At 52.9% G+C, this 22,910-nt stretch overlaps 2 protein-coding genes across 2 annotated transcripts in view; both read right to left on the reverse strand.

Moving 5' to 3' along the window:
* LOC100385790 (C-type lectin domain family 18 member A) lies at positions 1-11,493 on the reverse strand. The gene is made up of 12 exons (XM_035281838.3): positions 11,291-11,493; positions 10,669-10,760; positions 7,791-8,030; positions 5,274-5,371; positions 4,750-4,871; positions 4,500-4,607; positions 3,883-3,975; positions 3,400-3,506; positions 2,634-2,763; positions 2,237-2,333; positions 905-996; positions 1-408 (listed from the first exon to the last, which is right to left on the reverse strand). The coding sequence occupies exons 1-12, from the start codon at positions 11,409-11,411 to the stop codon at positions 371-373; spliced, it is 1,338 nt and encodes a 445-aa protein (XP_035137729.1). The 5' UTR covers positions 11,412-11,493; the 3' UTR covers positions 1-370.
* The window catches only part of LOC144580535 (uncharacterized), a 14,002-nt gene continuing 2,567 nt past the window's right edge, over positions 11,476-22,910 (reverse strand). Inside the window, exons 2-7 of the mRNA XM_078357739.1 lie at positions 22,639-22,868; positions 22,030-22,124; positions 19,199-19,335; positions 14,944-15,045; positions 12,143-12,246; positions 11,476-11,517 (exon numbers count right to left, since the gene is read on the reverse strand). Coding sequence (XP_078213865.1) covers positions 11,492-11,517; positions 12,143-12,246; positions 14,944-15,045; positions 19,199-19,335; positions 22,030-22,124; positions 22,639-22,868 — 694 coding nt within the window. The 3' untranslated portion in view covers positions 11,476-11,491. The remainder of the gene's footprint in view (positions 11,518-12,142; positions 12,247-14,943; positions 15,046-19,198; positions 19,336-22,029; positions 22,125-22,638; positions 22,869-22,910) is intronic.

The following is a 22,910-nucleotide window of genomic DNA, read 5'->3' on the forward strand; positions in this document are numbered from 1 at the left end:
TGATTCATAACTTAGTTTAATGCCCTGTGGGGTTCATGCCACAGGGAAGCTCCACTGCCCCAGAGGGTCTGTGCCAGGTGGAAGAAAGCAGTCTCTTTGGACCACTGGCCAGGACTTCTGCTTCGGTGCCTCATTGAAGCCCATCTTCCCGATCAAAAGCAGCGAAGGGCACCAGCTTCTAACCTTCACTCCCTGTCCCTCACTGGCCTCCCTGCCTCTCTCTGCCCAACTTCCGGCACTGTGCAAGGTCTGAGACCTCTTTGGACCTGAGGCATGTGGCCTTAGCCTGGCCCTTGTTCCAGACAGGTGGGCAGACAAATAAGCAGAGCCAGTGCACCCAGGGTAGGCGAGGGAGCCATGCAGCCAGGCCTCAGGGTTCTAAGCCCCACCGGGAGATGTGCTCCTGAGCTAGAAAGAAGCAGAAGAGAGCGGGCTCAGTGGCAGCCCAGTGAGTCCCAAGATGGGGGCCTGCAGCACTCGGTCTGGAAGTGCCCATGGCTGTGGTCCCCGTGGTGCTCCAGAGCTTCCTAGCAGGGGCTGCAGGGAGCTGGTACTGTGCCAGGTTTCACCTCTGCCTCCACCGTAGTTCACAGGGCTCCCAGGAACCAAGAGGTTCCCAGGCAGCAGCTTTCATGACAGGGGGAGAGGGTCCTTGGAGGAATCCCTTGCAGAGCTGCAGCTCTAGTCCTGCCTGCATGGCCTTGCTGCGTGGTACTGAGCCCTTCTTTGCCCCTCTGGGCTCAGGAGGCCACAGGTACAAGGCCCTGAGCAGGCCATCTCCCATGGTCCTGTGTGCCCAGAGCCACTTGGAACCTGCCACCTAGATACCCTTGCAGGCTGGATCAGGCCAGCAATACCCCCAGGGACAGGGATCAGAGAAGGGGAGCCTCAGGAAGACCCTCACCGAACTGGCAGATGTAACGGTTTCGGGTTTTGCAGCGCTGGTCGTTCCAGTTGAAGGCAGCTGACGCCTGCAGCTCCACGCAGTTGCCAAACCTGCAGGCAAGGGAGCGGTGCTCAGGAGGGAGGACTGTAGTCCAGGGTCCAGGAGAGGCCTCAGCCCTCCACCCATCAGGCCCCCCGCATCTCAGAGGCCACGGTGACCCCACGTGCAGATGGGGCTGCTGGGAGAAAGGCCCTCCCTGATCCCCTATCCCTGCTCCCCAAACCACTTCTCAGAGAAGCCTTTTCTGGAGTAACAGCTCCGCCTACCCCATGGCAGCACACAGCCACACCAGCCGATGGGGACGTGGGGACTTGAATAGACAGCCCCACGTGAGAGGTGTACCTGGTCCTCACTGAGCCAGGACGCAGGACAACCACATGCACCTGCTTAGACAGGCAAAGTCCTGGGAAGCCATGGGAGCAGGAAGGACTGGGCTGGCGCAGGGGCGGGGGGTGTGCACACGGTAACCCCAGCACTTTGGGAGACCCAGGCGGGCAGATTGCCTGAGCCCAGGAGTCGGAGACCAGCCTGGGCAACATGGTGCAACCCCGTCTCTACAAAAACCACAAAAATTAGCAGGGCGTGGTGGTGCGGAGTTGTGGTTCCAGCTACTTGGGAGGCTGAGGCTGGAGGATCCCCTGAGCCTGGACTTCCCCAAGAAGGCCCAGACTTCCTCCAACAAGGCCCGGACTTCCTCCAGACGACAGACCAGGGGCACAGGCTGGCTGCCAGCAAGGAGGGCTGGCTGAAATCGCTGGAGCCCTTGGTGGCTTTGCAGCCAGACCACCTCCAACCCAGCCCTGGGCATTCCTGGGCTTTGAGAGCAGGGCAGGGTCCCATGAGCAGAGGGTTCTTGGTACCACATGGCTGGAGGGTCAGCAGGTGTGGGGTTGTGTTGTGAATGAGTGCAGGGGGGTGACAGCTAAGGAATGCTGGTGTCATTGTAACTGATGCAGGCAGAGGGTGGGGACATTGAGGGAGGGGTGAGTAGGTGACAGTTGGAGGGATGGAGTCACAGCCAGGGGACACTGGGGACAGACGGATGGAGACTTCCTGGGTCCCTCTCTCCCACATGACCTGCCTTCTGGCTTACATCTCCCTCACCCCAGCGCCAGCCGACATCAGCTGTGCCCAGGTCTCTCTGGCACCTAGTCAGGCACCAGGGAAGGCCCAGACCCTCAGAGGGCCCAGCCAGGCAGCGGGATGGGGGGCTCTTCAGTGTCGCCAGGGGCCCCACCACGCAGCCCAAGTGAGAAGGGGGCCCAGGGGAGGCAGGCACCCCACACTTACCCCTGGTTGTCAGGCTGCCCAAAGGCAAAACTGGTGAAGGCCTGGTGCTCCCCTGTGGCCCAGTGGAAGGAGTCCTTGGCAGTCTTGTAGGTGAGCCCTGGGCCAGGGTAGTTGAGGTTGGCCCATGACCTGAGGTCCCTCAGTCCACTCAGAGCCTGGAGTCTGCTGCCAGTTGCCTCTCTAGCCCCTCTTCCCAGCACTGCCAGCCCCCATATGCTCCCCACCTGGGGCCTCCCTGGGAATGAAGGTGAGCAGCCAACCCCTCTCTGGGCTCCAGGCCATCACCATGCCCTTGCCCCTCACCATCTGCTGACAGCTGCCATGGCCCCAGGTTCCTGCAGCAGGGTGGGGCATCGTGACCCCTTATTTGCAGCACCCCCGTCACCTGGGCACTCACCGATCCAGAAGTTCCTGGTCTCGAAGTCGCTATTGGTCACGTTGATGATGGTCTCCAGGCGGCCCAGGTAGAAGGCGAGGATGTCCTGCACTTTCTGGCTCTTGATCTGGGCCAGCACCCCACCTTTTCTCTGCAATCCCCACCCGAATCACATAGGCTGGGCTCCCAGAACCCAAGCTGCCCCTTCCTGCCACCCCTGCCCATGCCGCCGATGCCATGTGTGGGTGCTGGCCAGGCTGCCATCACCCCCAGGATGCACAGCCCCCCTTCCAAGAGCAGGGTCCCTTCTGCTCCCTGGCGCTGCTGCTTCTCTTCTTCCTGTGCACACGGACCCATCTGGCAGCCCACAGGTCAAGCAGGGTCTGGCCCCTGAGGAGGTTCTGTTTCACCTGCACAGTGTCTTAAATATATCCAGGTTGATTGCCAACCCCAATAATTAATTGTGGTTTTGAGGATTGCCAGTGGAAGTCTGGGTTGCCGGTTTTTTTCAGCAACCCCGAGCTGTGACCACCCTGACCTTGCATTCCTGCAAGGCAACCAGTGGCTGGAACTCCCTTAGATGGAGGTTGGCCTTGACCTTGGCCCCTCAGGTCAATAAGTGACCTCCTGGCTTCTATGAGCCTCAGAGTCCATGGCCCCTATTTGTGCTGATGATGAGGGTGAGGTCAGAGATGTTGAAAGGACCATCTCTCACTCCAGGGTCCCTCCATTAAGACCCTCACTTGAGGCCCTCAGGGGGTCCCTGGGAAGGTAGGGTGACCATCACCTGGCATTTCATCCTGGCTCTGTAATAGGTGTCTGCCTCTGAAGACACCATGAAGCAGTCTCCGTCGATCCTCAGGTCACAGGTGTGGAAGGGGAAATGCACCTTGGCTGGGGTATGGAGCCTGAGTTTGTGTGTGAACTTCAGAATCCCTGCCCTTTCCTGCCCTGCTGGGAAGCTAAGCTCAGAGTGCCCCTTCTTTTGGCCACCTGCTCCAAAAGAGTGGGTGGTGAGAGTCAGGAATGTGCTGGTAAATGTGGAACACTGAGCTCTCTCTCTCAAAAGAAAAAAAAAGTACATGGTTTATAGCATTTGCCAATTTCTTTGCTGTAAATATCCACGCTGTGGCTAGTTTCAACCTCCCAATGTGTTGTCACTGAGTGAGTTGGAAACAGAGGCACACAATGGGGCTCCTGGGAGCTGATGCCACATTAAAGGGGGTCTTGGGAGGGGCTAGCTTTTCGGGGGCCCTGGGGCAGGACTCACTGGCACACTGGGCTCCCGTGTAGCCGATGTCACAGACGCACAAGCACTTCTCCTCCCGGAACCGGCCGTGCACACACTGCAGGCTGCACCGCACTGCCAGGGCAGGACAGGGGGCAGAGGCTCAGCCCCCAGCCTCCCAGACCCCACACTGCCCTCCACAGGCCTCGAACTTCAGGGAATGGCAGCCACAGCAAGAATAACCCTCCCAGAGGCAGAACCCAGCAAGGCTTCTGATTGCTGTCATCCCTGGTATCTTTAGTTTGATCCCCATTGTAGAGTGACACAAATTGGGGTTTGGGAGGTGACCTGCCCATGGTCACAGAGTGGGTTAGGGTGGAGGGCAGTGGCACAAGAATCCACTTCTGGATCCTAATTCTGTCCTCCTCCTCAGTCTAAGCATCTGAACCTGATTTCACTGTGAATCTCCTGCACAGCTCCGGGTCTGGCAAACAGCTAGTGCTCAGTGAAGGCTTGTTGAATGAATATATGCAGTGGGCAGACTCAGTGATTGCATGGTCAGCACCTCTACACCCTTGAGACTCTCAGGAAGTGTGGCAGCCCGAGGACCCAGAGTGAGAGCAGGGCTGGGCACACCCAGGCTCCAGTGCCCTCCTCACCTTGGCAGTATCTGCCCGTGTAGCCAGGGGGACAGTGGCAGTGGCAGGTGCTGATGTTAAGACGTCCGTGGTTCCAGCAGCTCATACGACATGGGTTCCTGGGGACCTCTGGTCAGAGGAGGAGGGGACTGCAAGAAGGTTTCCTCCCAGCAGGAGCCTCCCTGGGTGCTAAGGGCCAGGGCTTCTGGGACAACCAGCTAGGATGCTGTCACCCACCCAGGGTCACCAGACCGGGCCCTCAAGCACTCACCACAGAGGCCCCCTGCGTGGTCCCAGGCTTTGAAGCAGCCCGAGACGCTGGCCGTGCAGAGCGAACACCAGGCGCCCTTCTTATATGGGACTATTGTCTTGCCGTTGACCTCCCAGTTCCCTCTGTGAGGATGAGCAAGCACCACAGGGTGTGGGAGGGCCTGGCCTTGGGCAAGGCAGTGGCAGGCCCTGCTGCCTGACCCTCTTGCTCCTTCAGCTCCTATGGCCCAGCCAGAAAGTCAGCGAGCTGGGTGAGATAGGGTGATTCCCTGGGAGAGAAGAGATGATCTCCAAAAGAATCCTGGGCAAACTCCCTGATACCGGGACCAGCATCCAGGAAGAGGCATCCGCAGATCAGCACCTTCTACGTGGCCAGAATCTTTAGCACCCTCTGCCTTTCCTCTCCTCCCCTCTCCCAGCAAGTGTGCAGAGCAAGGTATCAGGTGGGTGGGTAAGCATCTCACCCTGGGTGAAAGCATCCCTCCTCACCTCCCAGACAGCCCATCAGGGAATAGCAGGGCTTACCCAGGAGAGTAGGCACAAACAAAGGCTTCCATCACTGCTTGGCCTGCAGAGCACAGGTGCTGCCCACAGCCCAGCTGGCTCGAGGTGGCCCACACGAGCTACAGGAGACACAGGAGCTCAGAAACCCTATCATTGACTACCCCTGGGGAGGGGTACACAGCTTTTGTCATCATCCAGGCAGACAGAAGGCTCCCTCACCTCCTCAGGGGCTCAGGACCAGCAGCTGTCCTGGGCAGGGCTAGAAGCATGGGTGGGAATAGTTCAGAAAGGCTTTCTTAGTTGAGAGGGGGATGGAGAAGGAAGGACTAGCAGGTATCTGAAGGCAGGGGAGACTGCTGATGAGTGGAGGGGAGTAGCCAAAAAAAGACTGGGACCTCAAGGGCCTTGTAACTGCATGACGACTACAACCCTTCACTTCTTGCTCTAGCCTACCCTTTTAAATGTGACTGCAGGTTTTGCAGCAAGGAGAGGTGTCTCTTTCCCTACTTCTTGAATCTAGCTGGTCCTGCGACTGGTGTTGGCCACCAGAATGCAGCAGAAGTGATCCTGAGCCGATTTTGAACGTAGGCCTTTAGAGACCTTGCAATTTCCACTCATTCTCATAGAACCATGCTCAGCCAACCACAGGAACAAGCTCAGTATAGCCTGCTGCAGGTTGAAAGGCCTCATGGGGCAGAGATGAACCATTAGAGGCCTTTTTGCACAGCCAGCTCCCAGCCGGCTCCCTAATTGATTGCGGGTGCATGAGTGGACCTAGCCAAGTCCGGAAAACCTCCCTCCTGAGCCCAACCCAAGAGGTTGACCTGCAGAATCATAAGCTGCTAAATTTTGGGGTAGTATATCACGCAGCAAAAGCTAATGGATACAGGTCTGCAAACCAGTTTAAAGTCTTAGAATCCGTGACAACTTCTAAATAGCACAAATGGTCAATATACAGGAAGAGTGAAAAAAACTCTCCAGTAGCAACTAAAAATGGCATGTACAAGACTGGCTTGTAGCGGGGATATGTGAACATGAGATCATATACATACATCTAACACTTAAAGAATATGCATCATTTTTAGGAATGCATGGGACTTTTGCAAACCACAAAGAAAGGAATACTCATTAGACCCCTAAGCAAGTTTCAACAAATACCAAAGAATCAACATATCCTGCAGACCATATTCTATGAATTAAATGCAATGAAATTTAAAGTTAATAATGTAGACATAAGTAAAGAAGAGACCATAGTTTAGAAACTTAAAGATACACTTCCAAAACTAAACATCATGGCCAGTTGTGGTGGTTCACACCTGTAATCCCAGCACTTTGGGAGGCTAAGTTGGACAGATCATGTGAGTTCAGAAGTTCAAGATCAGCCTGGCCAACATGGCAAAACCCTGTCTCTTAAAAAAAACAAAAAAAATTAATTGGCCAGGCACGTTACCTGCCCTGGCACAGTGGCTCACACCTGTAATCCCAGCACTTTGGAAGGCTGAGGCAGGCAGATCACTAATCAAGAGATCAAGACCACCCTGACCAACAAGGTGAAACTCTGTCTCTACTAATAATACAAAAATTAGCTGGGCATGGTGGCTTGTGCCTGTACTCCCAGCTACTCAGGAGGCTGAGGCAGAGAATCACTTGAACCTGGGAGGTGGAGGTTACAGTGAGCTGAGATTGTAACACTGCCCTCCACCAGCCTGGCGACAGAATGAGACTCCATCTGAAAACAGCAACAACAACATACACACACACACACACACAAAATTAGCCAGGCATGGTGGCATACACCTATAGTCCCAGCTACTCTGAACCTGAGGTGGGAGGATCACCTGAGCCCATGAAGGTGAGGCTACAGTGAGCTGAGATCGCACTATTGCACTCCATCCTTGGCGACAGAGCTAGACCCTGTCTCAAAACAAATAAAACATCATGACTGGAAATAGAAAACATCCCTAAATCACAATGAAAACAATATTAAAACTTATGCGATGCAGCCAAAATCGCTTAAAGGGAAATTTATGGCTTTAAATGTATATAGTAGGAAAAAAAACATTTAAAATTAATGATCTAAACATTCATATCAAGAAAACTAGAAACGATAATAGAGGCCAGGTGCGTTAGCTCACACCTGTAATCCCAGCACTGTGGGAGGCCGAGGCAGGCAGATCACTTAAGACCAGGAGTTCAAGACCAGCCTGGCCAACGTGGTGAAACCCCATCTCTACTAAAACTACAAAAAAATTAGCCAGGCATGGTGGCACACACCTGTAGTCCCAGTGACTCAGGAGACTGAAGCATAAGAATCACTTGAACCCGGGAGGCAGAGGTTGCAGTGAGCTGAGATCTTCCCACTGCACTCCAGCCTGGGCAACAGAGCAAGATTGTCTCAAAAAAAAAAAAAAAGGAAAAGTAAACAAATTAGAGGAAAAGGAATCCCAACATTTAGGACAAACTATGCTCTTCTGAGATGGCCCGGCGGGAGCCTGTATCTGGGAGCTGGCACACTGGCCCCCGCTGAGACACACTCACCTGTGTGTAGTGGGTGCAGGTGGCATTGTGGGCACACTCCCCTGCTGCGTGGCTGTACTGCTGCCCCTCTGCGAACCACAGGCTGACCACTTCAACAAAGGACACCGAGCCCTCGGGCAGCAGCTGCACATTCCAGCCCACTTGTGGGGTGTGCCATGGGGCAGATGCCAGGCTCGGGGCTGAGGTGCCACAGAGGGATGCCCTGGCTTGAGCCAGTCGGGCCAGGCTGTCACTCCAGTCCTGGGGGGCACAAACAGAGACATCTGTCGGAGGCCTTTGACCACTTGGCCAGGCCTCAAAGATTCAACTCCCCTGAGGTCTCTGAGCATCCACTGGGGGCCAGGTCATGAGGCAAAGAGAGCACTGGATGAGGAGTCCTGCTAGAGGAAGCACTGACGCTTGTGATACCTGACCAGGAGCCCAGCTCCTCTCAGGACTGAGCCTCCGTCTCCTGAGTCCTGTCCTGGGCACCTTTCGGCCCTGCCCAGGCAGTGAGATGGCTCCTGTTGTCTTTCTCCCATCTCCTCATGTGAGCAGTGCCCACACCCTACAGACTGGCTCTGTGTTTGGGCCTGGCCATTGTCAGTAAGGCTCCACTGCTCCCACCGGGCCATGCTGCCCTCCTGTGATGCAAAAAGTCCTGCAGCCGGCCAGGCACGGTGGCTCACACCTATAATCCCAGCACTTTGGGAGGCCGAGGCGAGTGGATCACAAGGTCAAGAGATCGAGACCATCCTGGCCAACATGGTGAAAACCCGTCCCTATTAAAAATACAAAAATTAGCCAGATGTGGTAGCACATTCCTGTAATCCCAGTTACTCGGGAGGCTGAGGCAGGAGAACTGCTTGAACCTGGGAGGTGGAGGTTGCAGTGAGCCAAGATGGTGCCACTGCACTCCAGCCTGGGCAACAGAACAAGACTCCATCTCAAAAAAGAAAAAGAAAAACGTCCTCCAGCTACACCTCTCTGCCCTGGTCTCCTGTCCCCCAGGAGCCAGCCTCACCTGCTCTCACCACACACAGCTGCCCCCTGCCCCCTCCGTCGTCTTTATCTTTTTTTGAGATGAAGTCTCTCTCTGTTGCCCAGGCTGGAGTATAGTAGAGTGATCTCAGCTCATTGCAACCTCCACCTCCCAGGTTCAAGTGATTCTCCTGCCTCAGTTTCCCAAGTATCTGGGATTATAGGCACGTGACACCACATCCGATTTTTGTTTTTTGGGTTTTTTTTGACGGAGTCTCACTCTGTCGCCCAGCCTGGAGTACAATGATGTGATCTCAGCTCACTGCAACCTCCACCTCCTGGGTTCAACTGATTTTCCTGCCTTAGCCTCCTGAGTATCTGGGATTACAGGCATGCATTGCCATGCCCAGCTTTTTTTAAATATTTTTAGTAGAGATAGGGTTTTATCATGTTGACCAGGCTGGTCTTGAACTCCTGACCTCAGGTGATCTGCTTGTTTCAGCCTCCCAACGTGCTGGGAACAACAGGCACGAGCCACCTCGCCCAGCCCCATCCCTCTTCTTAAACAAGGGACCTGGCAATTGCCACCCCTGGGTGACCTGCCGCAGTCCCCTAACCTCCCCAGACTCCTACAGCTCGTCTGTAAATGGAGCAGAGAGGTGCCTGCAGGATGGGACTCTTAAGCACTGAGTGGATGCAGGGAGGGAGGAGCCCCTCGGGCTGCACCACCGCCAACTGGCCCTGCACTAATGGCCATCGGGATTTTACCTCTGACAAAGGCGTGGGCCAGGGGCTGGAGGCTCCCTGGGATCCCTCAGCAGCCCCACACCTCCAAAAGACCTTCAGTCTCCACTGTGTACAAAGGGGTTCCCCAGAGTCCTAAAGGCCTGGAGAGGTACTCGAGGCCAGACCACGAGGGAGGCTGAGCCATGGGGCTCTACTTGTACCTTTATGGAAATGAAGTTTTCTAGGACTTTGACAAAATGGCCCTGGAAATGGTGCCAACTGCCAGCCAGCGACTGCTGCAGCCTGGGCTCCTAGGCAGGAGCACCCACCCTGGAAGTCACAGCTGGGAGCAGCCCTGGCTCCTAGGTCTGAGGCTGAGGAGGGGCAGAGTTGCTCAGGGCAGGGAAAAGGGGGAGAATCGACTCCCCCACTTAGCCACTCCACCCCCACCTCCTGGGAAACTGACTGTGGAGTGCTCAAGGTCACCACCGTGGCTGCCAGCCTCGGAGAAGTTCATGGGAAGCAGCCATGGGGAACCCTCCCACCCCCACCGCCCTCCATGGCTCCCTAGCCTGCTTACAGGGGCTGGGGCTGCTAGGTCCCAGACAATGGCGGGGGGGCAGCATTTCTGAGCCCCCAGATGACAGCCCCAACCCTGAAGCCCCAGCCATGCTGGTGAACATTATACCTCCGATCCCCGGCTCTTGCTGAAAATGTGGACAAGTGAAGGGGCAGAGAACATGGGCAAGGCCCGTCCTAGTGGCCCAGACTAACTCAGGCGGCACTGGGTCCCTGCTGCACAGAAGCCCCTCCCCAGCCCAGCAGGACCTTCTCCCTCCCTGGCCTTCGGGGCTCCTTATGAAGTTCGCCTTCCCTGGAGGAGGGGATCTGGCTCCTCCTGTGGATCCTGGTCTCCGTGGCAACAAGATGCCCAGGAAGGCCCAAGGTCCTGCCCTTCAGGCAAGGGAGCTGTGGGGCCCGACCTCCTGAACTAAGGGTGGGGTATTAAGAAGCTGCAGAGACCCCCAGCAACCAGGGCCTCGGTCCTCCAGGGGGGTAAGGAGCCCGGCTGTGCCTGCCCACCCTGGTCAGGTAGAAGGGCTCCTGGACAAGCATGGCCTCCTGATCTGCCCTCTGGGGACCATGCCTCCGGCCACCCCCCTAACTGAGCCCAGCTGGGTCGGGTACTCACCAGCCTCCGCATGTCAGCTGCAGGGGGCTGGACCCGGCTGCGTAGACGGTTGTGCAGGGAGAGGAGCAAGAAACTCTCCTTCCTATTCAGGGCTGGGGTGGGGAGGGATGGTCAGGCTGCCCGAGGATGGCGGGGACCTGGACCCAATGCTTTGCTAAAAAAGCACGCATCCCCGCCCTTGGAAAACAAGATGGGAGAGGAGTGTGGTGGGTATGGGACACAGGAGCATAGCGATGGAGGGAGGCTGACAGAGAGACCAGGTAACAGCAGGTGTGGGCCAGGGTGGCGGGATGGAATGGAGTGGGGAGCTGGGTGTAAGGGGCAGCCCTGGCTCCCAGCAGGCCCCTGTCTGGGCTCCTCTGGGCCACTGGTTTTCTCCAGGCTCCCGCCACAGCCTCCCTCGGCTGTTCTCCCTTGACCCCAGCCCTGGCCCCCTTCCTCCTCCTTCCTCCCCAGTCCAGCATCCACCCCTTACCACCCAGGACTGTCCCAGGGCTCCGACATCAAACCACCAGCACAGCCTGGGCTCAAGCCTGGGACCGGGTTTCCAGAAGTCTCCCAGCACCCGCTCCACAGAGCTCTCGCTGGTGCCTCTGCCTCTTCCTCACTAGGTGATCCTTACCTCCGGGCAGCAGAGCCTGCTCCTGCAGCTGGGGTGGCCACACCTCAGCCCAGGTGGTGACCAGGAGGGCCAGGAGCACAGGCAGGAGGCTGTGGCCAGGGGAGGGCTCCGGATGCAGCATGGGTCTTTTGGGCCTGTCAGGCGCTTTGAGCACAGCCTGGCTTAGCCTCCTGGCTTCTTTCTCAGGCTGGATGAAGCTATTCACAATCTCCAGGAGTCAGGCTGGGCTGGTGGACAAAAGAGGGGGGCTGGTGAGTGAGTAATCAGTGTGTCCAAACAGCCTCCCCTTGGCACTGGCATGAAAAGTGACAGCTCTGGGGGATGCCTGCCTGGCCTGGCCTTGCCTGGCCAGCCCACCCCCGACAGCAGGAAGAGCAGTGTGCACTGACCCTGAGGCCCCTGCTAATCATGGCAGGATTATTAGCGCCCTTGGGGAGCCCCCCGAGACCCCACTGATTGGCCCTTGGACATTCCAGGGCTGCAGATTAGTGACCGATGGCCGTGTCCTGGCTGGGATGGTGCCCTCCGAGCCCACTGATGGCTTCCACTCCCCAGCCCCAGGCTCTGGGAGGAGGCTAGGACCTCGGCTCTGGTCCTTCTGGTGAGCAGGAACTGGACAAGACCCCAGGGGAGTTCTTTACTTTCTTGGGAAGCTTGGCCCAACCCCCGAGCCATGAATTAAACATAGGCAAGAGGTAACTGCACACCAGAGAGGTGCAAGCTGTGGGCTTGGGCGGGGGGTGAGGTGTGGGCTGGGGCTGCACCTCTGGGAGGGAAAGGGTGCCTTCGGAATGTCTGTCTGGGCAGCGTCGGGGGCTGGGCCCAGCCCCAGTGCCCACCACTGTCACTCACGTGAAGGGCCAGGAGGGAGTGAGGCAGGAGGAGGCAGGGCAGGCGGGGACGAGAGCACGTGGTGCCCTTGGCTAACTCTGGTCCTGCTGGGATCCAGTCTGCCTCTAGACAAACAGGGGGCGGAGCAGGAGGGCAGCCCATTGCCATGATGTTCTGTGGCCCGGCTGTGGCCGGCATGACCCCACCAGAGTGCAGTGGAGTGGATCTGCACCTTGGGCCACATTTCTCAGAAAATACACGGCTGTCCTGCAGGCCATGGCCTGATGCCATGTTCCTCTTGGGGCAGATCAAAGGTTATTCAACCATGCCAAAGGACAGACAGCCTTGCAAACCAACTACATCCTCCTTCTGGAGTTTGTGAGACCCCTGACCCTCAAGCCCGTACACTCTCAGAGCGGGGTTCCAACTCCGTGGAAGCTCTGCTGAGATGCAGGTGGGCTTGGCTTTCCTAGCGAAACATCAGTGGAATGTGGATATCGTCATGGGTGCCAAGGATGGTCACGAGCCCAGGCACACAGGCCATGAAGCGACCTGGACCTACATGTCTCCCACAGTACCTAGGGGTTCAGGAGTTTCTTCTTTCTAGACAGAACCCAGCATCCTCAGGGTCACCACATGCGGGCCCTAGCAATGCTTAATAACAGCTACCTGGTTTTTGGTGTTTGCTGTTTTTTTTAAAAAGAGTTTCACTCTGTCACCCAGGCTGGAGTGTTATAAACTCAGCTCATTGCAGCCTTGACCCTTGGGCTCAAGAGATGCTCCCACCTCAGTCTCCCAAGCAGCCATGATCAGGTGTGCACCAGAACACCTGGCTAATTTTTTTTTTTTTTGTAGAAACAGGGTTTTGTTGTGTTGTCCAGGCTGGTCTCCAACTCCTGGGCTCAAGTGATCTTCCCACCTTAGCCTCCCAAAGTGCTGGGATTACAGGTGTGAGCCACCACACCTGGCCAAGCCACCTGTGTTTATAGAGCCCACAAAGCCTGTTTGCATATGTGAATTCAAGTTATTGCCACAAGAACCCGCTGCAGTAGCAGATGGGACGCCCATCATGTGGATAAGGAAGTGAGCTCAGTGTGTCTAAGGTGCTTGTCCAAGGTCACTCAGCAAGTGCATGGAACATCCCCACTAATCCAAGGTTTCTGCCTTCCATTCCCAGAGCTTTAATTCACATCCGGATCTTTCCCAGTTCACTTTCCACAGCTCTGCTGTGCTGGGTAATAAAAGACCACTTCCTGCTCTTGGGTGTCCATGGCAAATATGGCCAGGTGCTTGGGACAGGTGGGAGGAAATATATTTTGGGGATTAGAGTGGAGCAACTTTTGAAGGGTCCCATGGCCCTGGCTCAGTCCAAGAAGAGTCCCAGGCCAGGCATGGTGGCTCAGGCCTATAATCTCAGCACTCTGGGAGGCGAAGGCGGGAGGATTACTTGAGGTCAGGAGTTCGAGACCAGCCTGGCCAACATGGTGAAACCCTGTCTCTATTAAAAATACAAAAAATTAGCTGGGTGTGGTGGCGGGTGCCTGTAGTCCCAGCTACTCAGGAGGCTGAGGCAGGAGAACTGCTTGAATCTGGGAGGTGGAGATTGCAGTGAGCCAAAATGGCAACACTGCATTCCAGCCTGGGCGAGAGAGGGAGACTCTGTCCCTGCAAAAAAAAAAAAAAAAAAAAAAAAAAGCCCTAAGAGAGCTGGATTCATGAACCAGAAGAGAAGCTGAGTGGATAAAAGATTAACAAGACACTGGAAGGCACAGTCTGGAACCAACACACTGTGTGGCCCTGAGAATGACACTCCCACCCCTGAGACTCGGTATCCAATGGTGAAGAGCTGGGACAGCCCCTCTGCTGGGCCTGTAACCCGGGCATTGCAACTTGGTTTCCATGGTATTTCCTACTGGGTCTAGACATTTTGTTTTTTTTGAGACAGAGTCTCACTCTGTCACCCAGGCTGGAGTGCAGCCGTGAGATCTTGGCACACTGCAACCTCCGCCTCCCAGGTTCAAGCGATTTTCCTGCCTCAGTCTACCGAGTAGCTTGGGCTACAGGTGTGTGCCACCACGTCTGGCTAATTTTTGCATATATATATATATATATATATATATATATATATATATATATATTTTTAGTAGAGACAGTGTTTCACTGTGTTAGCCAGGATGGTCTTTATCTCCTCACCTTGTGATCCCGCTGCCTCAGCCTCCCAAAGTGCTGGGATTACAGGCAGGAGCCACCGTACCTGGCTGGGTCTAGACTTTTTACTGGTGTCTGCTCATTGGCTGGGGTGGGTGGAGAATGGGCAGCCTCATTCTTGCAAGGCAACTTTTCCCAGGTGAGGCTAGTGCAGGGTTTACATCTACCACCCAGGTTGTAGGGTTCACGTTTTGCTGTATTTTCTTTATCATCTGTGCCTCTATCTATTCCACCCCGGTCCAGCTCATGCAGAGCTGGTACCTCTTTTCTCAGTCTGCATTTGAAGGCTATACTGTTCAAGCCATTTTCTCTCTTCCTGAAGCAGCTCCTTTCTTTAAAGCCATGAAATCTTGTTGATGGTCTCCGAAAAATAAAATACATTCAACTCTAGGAGAGTCATGGCCACATATTCTTCTAAAAATTGCATGTCCAGGCATCCAGGCCAGGCATGGGAGCTCAGACCTATAATCCCAGCACTTTGGGAGGCCAAGGTGGGAGGACTGCTTGAGCTCAGGAGTTTGAGACCAGCCTGGGCAGCATAGTGAAACCCCGTCTCTAAAAAAAATACAGGAAATTAGCTGGGCGTGGTAGCATATGTCCACAGTCCCACCTACCTGGGAGGCTGAGGTGGGAGGACAGCCTGAGTCTGGGAGGTCGAGGCTGCAGTGAGCTGTGATCGTGCCACTACATTCCAGCCTGGGTGACAGAGCAAGATTCTGTATCAAGAAAAAAAAAAATTAGGGCCAGGTGCAGTGGCTCACGCCTGTAATCCCAGGACTTTGGGAGGCTGAGGTGGGCAGATCACCAGAGGTCAGAAGTTTGAGACCAGCCCTGGCCAATGTGTCGAAATCCTGTCTCTACTCAAGATACAAAAGTTAAGTGGATATCATGGCACCTGCCTGTAATGCCAGCTACTTGGGAGGCTGAGGCATGAGAGTCACTTGAGCCCAGGAGACAGAAGTTGCAGTGAGCTGAGATTGCTCCACAGCACTCCAGCCTCGAGTCTCATTCAACAGAATGAGACTCTGTCTCAAAAGAAAAAAAATTATAAGTCTATTTAATTTTTTAATTTTTCTTGAGACAAAGTCTGGCTCTGTTAATCTAGGTTCACTGCAACCTGTGCTTCCAGGCCTTTGACCTCCACATCCCAGGCTCAAGCCATCCTCCTACCTCAGCCTCCTGAGTAGCTGGACTATGGGTGTGCACCATCACGTCCAGCTAATTTTTACATTTTTCGTAGAGAGGGGAGTTTCACCATGTTGCCCAGGCTGCTCTTAGAGCTGAAGCCATCTGCTGGGATTATAGGCATGGGGCACCACACCGAGCTCCAAATTAATATGCTGAAGTCCTAACTCCAATACCTCTGTGTCTCTGGATTTAGAGACAGGGTCTTCAAAGAGGTAATTAAAGTTAAATGAGGTCATTGGGGTGGGTCCCGATTCAATATGACTAGTCTCCTTATACAAAGAGACACACAGAGAGAAGATCCTATGAAGACACAGCGAGAAAGCAGCTGTAAACAAGCCAAGAAGAGAGGTCCTCAGAGGAAACCAACCTCCCCACCCCCAACACCTTGATCTTGGCCTGTAAGCTTCCAGAACTCTGAGAAAATACATTTCTGTTGTTTAAGCCACCCAGTGTGTGGTATTTTGTATGGCAGCCCTAGCAAATGAATATAGCCCTTATGAAAAACATATAGCTGCCCGGCACCATGGTTAACGCCAATAATCCCAGCATTTGGGAGGCCGAGGTGTGCAGATCACCTGAGGTTGAGAGTTTGAGACCAGACTGACCAACATGCAGAAACCCTATCTTTACTAAAAATACAAAATTAGCTGGGTGTGGTGGCGCATGCCTGTAAACTCAGCTACTCGCGAGGCTGAGGCAGGAGAATCACTTGAACCCGGGAGACAGAGGAGGCGGTGAGCTGAGATCGCACCACTCCACTCCAGCCTGGGCAACAATAGCTAAACTTCATCTTTTTTTTTTTTTTTTCTGAGACTGAGTTTCACTCTTGTTACCCAGGCTGGAGTGCAATGGCGCAATCTCGGCTCACCGAAACCTCCGCCTCCTGGGTTCAGGCAATTCTCCTGCCTCAGCCTCCTGAGTAGCTGGGATTACAGGCACGCGCCACCATGCCCAGCTAATTTTTTTGTATTTTTAGTAGAGACGGGGTTTCACCATGTTGACCAGGATGGTCTCGATCTCTTGACCTCGTGATCCACCTGCCTTGGCCTCCCAAAGTGCTGGGATTACAGGCTTGAGCCACCGCGCCAGCCTAAACTCCATCTTAGAAAGAAAAACGTAAAGCTAACATCATACTTAACAGTGAGACTAAAGACTTTCTCCCTAAGATCAGAAACAAGACAAGGGTGTCTTTTCTTCCCAGTCCCATGAAACATTGTTGAATGTGCAATTTGTGCAATAAGGTAAGAAAAATCACTAAAGGCATCCCTACTGAAAAGAAAGAAGTAAAACGATCTTCATTTGCAGATGACATAATTCTCCTATAGAAGACCTGAAGGAATGTTAAAAAAAAAAAAAAAAAACCCCGACTAGAATAAAGGTCCCAGAAAACAAAATTAACATACCAAAATCCACTGCATTTGTATAAACTGGCAATAAAGAATATGAAAATGAAACTGAGAAAAGAGTTTCACACATGGCCGGGAACTGTGGCTAACATCTGTAATCACAGTACTTTGAGAGACCGAGGCAGAGGGATTGCTTAAGGTCAGCAGTTCGAGATCAGCCTGGCCAACATAGTGAAACCCTATCTCTACTAAAAATACAAAGAATTAGCCAGGCGTGGTAGTGGTGGACAACTGTAATCCCAGCTACTCTACTGGAGAGGCCGAGGCAGGAGAATTGCTTGAACTTGAGAGGCAGAGGTTACAGTGAGCCAAGATTGCACCACTGCACTCCAGACTAGGCAACAGAGCAACGCTCTGTCTCAAAAAAAAAAAAAAAAATTGATACACATAAAACTATAAAACAACATTGCTAAGAGAAATTAAAATGCAGAGACATTTCACATTCATGGATTGGAAGACTCAACAGGTTTTTTTGTTTGTTTTTTGAGGCTGAGTCTCACTCTGTAATCCAGGCTGGAGTCTAGTGGCGCAATCTCTGCCTACTGCAACCTCTGCCTCCTGGGTTCAAGTGATTCTCCTGCCTCAGCCTCCCACATAGCTGAGATTACAGGCATGCACCACCATGCCCAGCTAATTTTTGTAGTTTTAGTAGAGCCGGATTTCACCACACTGGCCAGGGGAAGACTCAATATTGTTAAGATAGATGGTAATTCTCCCCAAATTTGTCTATTAATTCAATGCAATGCCTATCAAACTTCCAAAGAATGTTTGTTGTTTTGTTTATCTTAAAGCGATTGAGGGTGCAGGTGTTGTGGCATGAGCCTGTAATCCCAGCTATTTGAGAGGCTGAGGCAGGAGGATTCCTTGAGCCTAGGAGTTTGAGACCAGCCTGGGCAATATAGGAAGACCTATCTCAAAAAAAATTGAGAATTGGATCTTAAAATTTTCATGGAAAAGCAAAGGAGTTAGAATAACCAAAACACGTCCAAAAAAAAAATAAAATTGGAGAATGTATACTCCCTGGTTTCCAAACTTGCTATGAAACTTCTAGTAATCACATCTATAAGATATGGAAAAAGGATAGACATATAGATCAAGGGAACAGAATGAACAATACGGAAAAAAATTAAAATTTATGGCCATTTTAGTTTTGAGGGTCTCAGTTTGTCACCCAGGCTGAAGTGCAGTGGTGCCATAATTGCTCAGAATAGCCTCAACCTTTGGACTCAAGCCATCCTCATGCCTCAGCCTCCTGAGCAGTGAGGACTACAGGCATGTGCTACCACACCCAGCTACTTATTTTTTTCCTTTCAGCCAGGGGCTCACTCTGTCACTCAGGCTGGAGTGCAGTAGCATGCTCACAGATCCTGGGTTCAGGTGATCCTCCCACCTCAGCCTCCCAGGTAGTTGGGACTATGGGCACACACCACCATGCCTAACTAATTTTTTGTAGAGATGGGATCTTGCCATGTTGTCTAGGCAGGTCTCAGAAACTCCTGGGCTCAAGCGATCCTCCTGCCTTGGCCTCCCAAAGCGCTGGGATTACAGTCTTGAGCCACCACGCCCAGCCATTTTCTTTCCTTTTTTTAGATAGGCTCGCACTATGTTGCCCAGGCTGGAGTGCAGTGGCTATTCATAGGTGCAATCATAGTGCACTGCAACCCTGAACTGCTGGTCAGCTGCCACTTCTTAAAATGTTTCTCTGTCCCTTTCTCTGGTTCTGGGACTACTGTTGTGCATGGGGACTGTGTTTTGTCAGTGCCTAAGTCCTGCAGGACTTGCTGTCACTCAGACTCTCCCATACCAAGACTCTCCTACACTTCAGTTTCAAAAGCTGGTAGTAAGGAAAAGAATGTGCCAAAAGCTGAAGTTCTGCTGTGATGAGATGGCCCAAGCTCCCCTGTATCTATATCAAGGGATCTGGATGGCTTAGCTCTTTTTTTTTTTCTTTTTTTGAGACAGAGTCTCACTCTGTTGACCAGGCTGGAGTGCAGTGGTGCAATCTTGGCTCACTGCAAACTCCACCTCCTGGGTTCAAGTGATTCTCCTGCTTCAGCCTCCCATGTAGCTAGGATGATAGATGTGCACCGCCACACTTGGCTATTTTTGTATTTTTAGTAGAGATGGGGTTTCACCATGTTGGCCAGGCTGGTATTGAACTCCTCACCTCAAGTGATCTGTCCGCCTTGGATTCCCAAAGTGCTAGAATTATAGGCGTGAGCCACTGTGCCCAGTCTGGATGACTTCGCTCTTTAAGGCTTACAGAAGTTGGTACCTTGTGGAAATGGGCTGGGATGGTCTGGATGCCAGGTATTCTTCTGAGGTTGCTGTTCTCATAATTGCTATATTCAAGTATGTCACCCAATTGAGATGAAATGCGTAGAGCACAGCAGCAGAGTGGGACCAGCTGGGCTGAGGAGGAAATTAGGTACATTTTTATTTTCTTTTTTCTGAGACAGTGTCTCACTCTGTCACCCAGGCTGGAGTGCAGTAACCCTATCTAGGCTCACTGCAACCTCTGCCTCCCAGGTCCAAGCAATTTTCCTGCCTCGGCCTCCTGAGTAGCTGGGATTAAAGGTGTGTGCCACCACGCCCAGCTAATTTTCGTATTTTTAGTAGAGACCAGGTTTCACCATGTTGGTCAGGCTGATCTTGAACTCCTGACCTTAGGTGATTTGCCCGCCTTAGCCTCCCAAAGTGCTGGGACTACAGGACTGAGCCACCATGTCTTGACCAGTCTTGGTCAAGTATTTTATAGTTGAGTTTCATAACAGCCCTATAAAGTAGTCATCACTGTCAATTCTACAAACAAGTAAACGGAGGCCTAGGACGGGTAACCTCCCAAGATCATACACCAAGGAAGAGGAAAGGCTGGCATTCAGGCCCAGGCCAGTAAACCTAAACCCCAAATGCCCTTAACCTACCACAACAATCTGGGATTCTGAGGTGCTTGAGTCAGCTGATACCCCAGATCTAAGCATCTGAAGGTCCCTAATTGTGGAGACTTTCATGAGAACGAGCTGCTGGAGGGTAAGCACACATCACTCCTCCAGGCTGTACTAAAGGAGCCTCATCTTAGTCCCCCTATGCCATGGAGGCCACGCTGGGTGATCACCCTGGGGAGGGAGATGTGTAGCTTTACTTGGTGCTAATGCGTCTGGGCAAGGCGTTCTCCACTTGAGCAGCTGTATGAATCCCAGAGGCTCAAATCATGCGCCACAGCACCACCTACTGGCCGGCGAACAACATAGTCATGTTGTAAAGTTGGCAAACAACCATTTACAAATTTTCAAACATTTAAAATCCTTAAATCTCAAAATACATTTTTTTTTTTTTTTTGAGATGGAGTCTTGCTCTGTCGCCAGGCTGGGGTGCAGTGGCGCAATCTCGGCTCACTGCAACCTCCGCCTCCTGGGGTTCAAGCAATTCTTCCGCCTCAGCCTCCCGAGTAGCTGGGACCACAGGCGCAATGTCAACACGCCCGGCTAATTTTTGTATTTTTTTTTTTTTTGAGACGGAGTTTCGCTCTTGTTACCCAGGCTGGAGTGCAATGGCGCGATCTCGGCTCACTGAAACCTCAGCCACCTGGGTTCAGGCAATTCTCCTGCCTCAGCCTCCCGAGTAGCTGGGCTTACAGGCACGCGCCACCATGCCCAGCTAATTTTTTGTATTTTTAGTAGAGACGGGGTTTCACCATGTTGACCAGGATGGTCTCGATCTCTTGACCTCATGATGCGCACACCTCAGCTTCCCAAAGTGCTGGGATTACAGGCTTAAAAGACATTTTTAAGATTTTGCCTCCCACTTTTCTCCATTCATTTAATCATCTGTTAACCGCCAAGCACCATGTGAGGTGTTGGAGTCTGGGAAGTCGAGTCCTTCTCAGAGGGATTTACAGAACCAGCAGGGCAGAGAACCAAACCAAGACAGAAACAGGCACGTGGGGACCCCAAAAGGGGCCATTTTATTGGAGAAGGAAAGGCTCCACTGCGGGATGGTGGTCTGGGGCTGAGCTTTTAAAAGACAGAAGGGGCTCATGCCTGTGATCCTGGCACTTTGGGAGGCTGAGGTGGGTGGATCACCTGAGGTTAGGAGTTTGAGGCCAGCCTGACCAATGACCAACATGGTGAAACCCCATCTCTACTAAAAATACAAAATTAGCAGGGCATGGTGGCGCATACCTGTAGTCGCAGCTACTTGGGAGGCTAAGGCAGAACTGCTTGAATCAGGAGGCACAGGCAGCAGTGAGCCAAGATCCCGCCAATGCACTCCACTGTTAGCAACAAGAGCAAAACTCTGTCTCAATAAATAAGTAAATAAAATGAAAGACAGGAGGGCTCTTGAGGGGGTGGGGGTTCATGTGATCCTCAATTCGGGACTTTCCATAAGCACATGGAACGGCCGCCAGGAGGCACTTTGGTGAGCAAAATATGGGAGCAGGAAACATCTCAGTGTGACTAGGGAGCAGGGTGTGAGGTGAGATCCAGCTGTGGGCCAGGTGCGGTGGCTCACACGTGTAATCCCAGCACTTTGGGAGGCCAAGATGGGTGGATCCCCTAAAGTCAGAAGTGCAAGACCAGTCTGGCCAACATGGTGAAACCCCGTGTCTACTAAAAATACAAAAAATTAGCTGAGCATTCTGGCGGGCGCCTGTAATTCCACCTACTTAGGAGGCTGAGGCAGGAGAATCATTTGAACACAGGAGGTGGAAGTTGCAGTAAGCAGAGACAGTGCCATTGCACTCTAGCCTGGGCAACAAGAGTGAAATTCCATCTCAAAAATAGACAAAAAGATCCAGCCGTGGACGGGGAGAGCGCACCCAGCTGCACAATCAGCCACACCCTGGAGACCATGGCTGGCCAGGTCTAGGACTTGGACTTTCATCTCATGACAAAAGGGAGTCCGTCAAGTGTTTCAAGGCAGTGAATAAAGTGACCTGCTGTATTTTACAAAGACGACTCTGCAGAGGGAGGATGGGATGACAAGAGCAGCAGGAAAATCATTAACAGATGGTTCTCAAAGTCAGGGCTGACAACCCTCTCAACCACAACAGCGGTGGGGGATACAGAGAGGTCGGAACAGAGGAGAGGCACTGAGGAGACAGACCCTGTGAGGCTGGGTGACGAGCTGGAGGTGGAGGGAGAGGCGAGTAGGAACATCAGGTGACTCCCAGATTTCTGGTGTGGCTAACCATTCCTGAACTGGAATAGAAGAGGCTGATTTAGAAGACAAGACAAAGAGATTGTTGTAAACATGTTAATCTATGAGATTCTCAAAACTACAATTACTTAAAAAAAGCTACTCAAAAATTAGGTCTGGGCATCATGGCTCACGCCTGTAATCCTAGTACTTTGGAAGACTGAGGCAGGTGGATCACTTGAAGTCAGGAGTTTGAGACGAGCCTGGCCAACATGGTCACGCCCAACTCTACAAAAATTAGCTGGGTGTGGTGGCACATCCCTGTAATCCCAGCTACTCGAAAGGCTGAAGCAGGAGAATCGCTTGAACTTGGTAGTGGAGGTTGCAGTGAGCCGAGACTACACTACTGCACTCCCACCTGGGTGACAGAGCAAGATCCCATCTCAAAAAAAAAATAGTTGGGTGAACAGGTAAAGTCCAGGGACTAACTTGAGGATGAAAGCTGGTGTAGAAAAAGAGCACTGGCTGCTTCTCCACAGTGTGAGAACACCACTACCCCTTGCTTTCCACACAAACCTGAGTGCACAGATGCCCACGTGGAATGCCAGGCCGCAGGTTCCTCCTGTGAGGTCAGCTGCAGGCAGATGGCCAGTCGGAACTTCAGGAGAAGGAGAGATTTCCCCCACAGCCACTCCAGCACTGCAGGGAGGGTAAGATAAACACCTGCATCTTCGCTCCCGTTGCCAAATCCTTCCTTATGCTGTGATAACACTGGTAGGTATGCACACTCCTCTCCAGTGTTTATGCTTGATGGGGGCAAACACATTTAAGTCACTACAGATGAAGAA

This window comes from Callithrix jacchus, chromosome 20 (genome assembly GCF_049354715.1).
Source record: "Callithrix jacchus isolate 240 chromosome 20, calJac240_pri, whole genome shotgun sequence".
Taxonomy (NCBI): domain Eukaryota; kingdom Metazoa; phylum Chordata; class Mammalia; order Primates; family Cebidae; genus Callithrix; species Callithrix jacchus.

Bases quoted from the DNA above. Each gene is read 5' to 3' on its own strand.
- LOC100385790 (XM_035281838.3), bottom strand. From the start codon at position 11,411: ATGCTGCATCCGGAGCCCTCCCCTGGCCACAGCCTCCTGCCTGTGCTC. The intron at 10,761-11,290 runs GTAAGGATCACC...TCCCCACCCCAG, and splicing joins GCAGGCTCTGCTGCCCGGAG to CCCTGAATAGGAAGGAGAGT. The intron at 997-2,236 runs GTAAGTGTGGGG...CCTTGCCTGCAG, and splicing joins GGGCAGCCTGACAACCAGGG to GTTTGGCAACTGCGTGGAGC.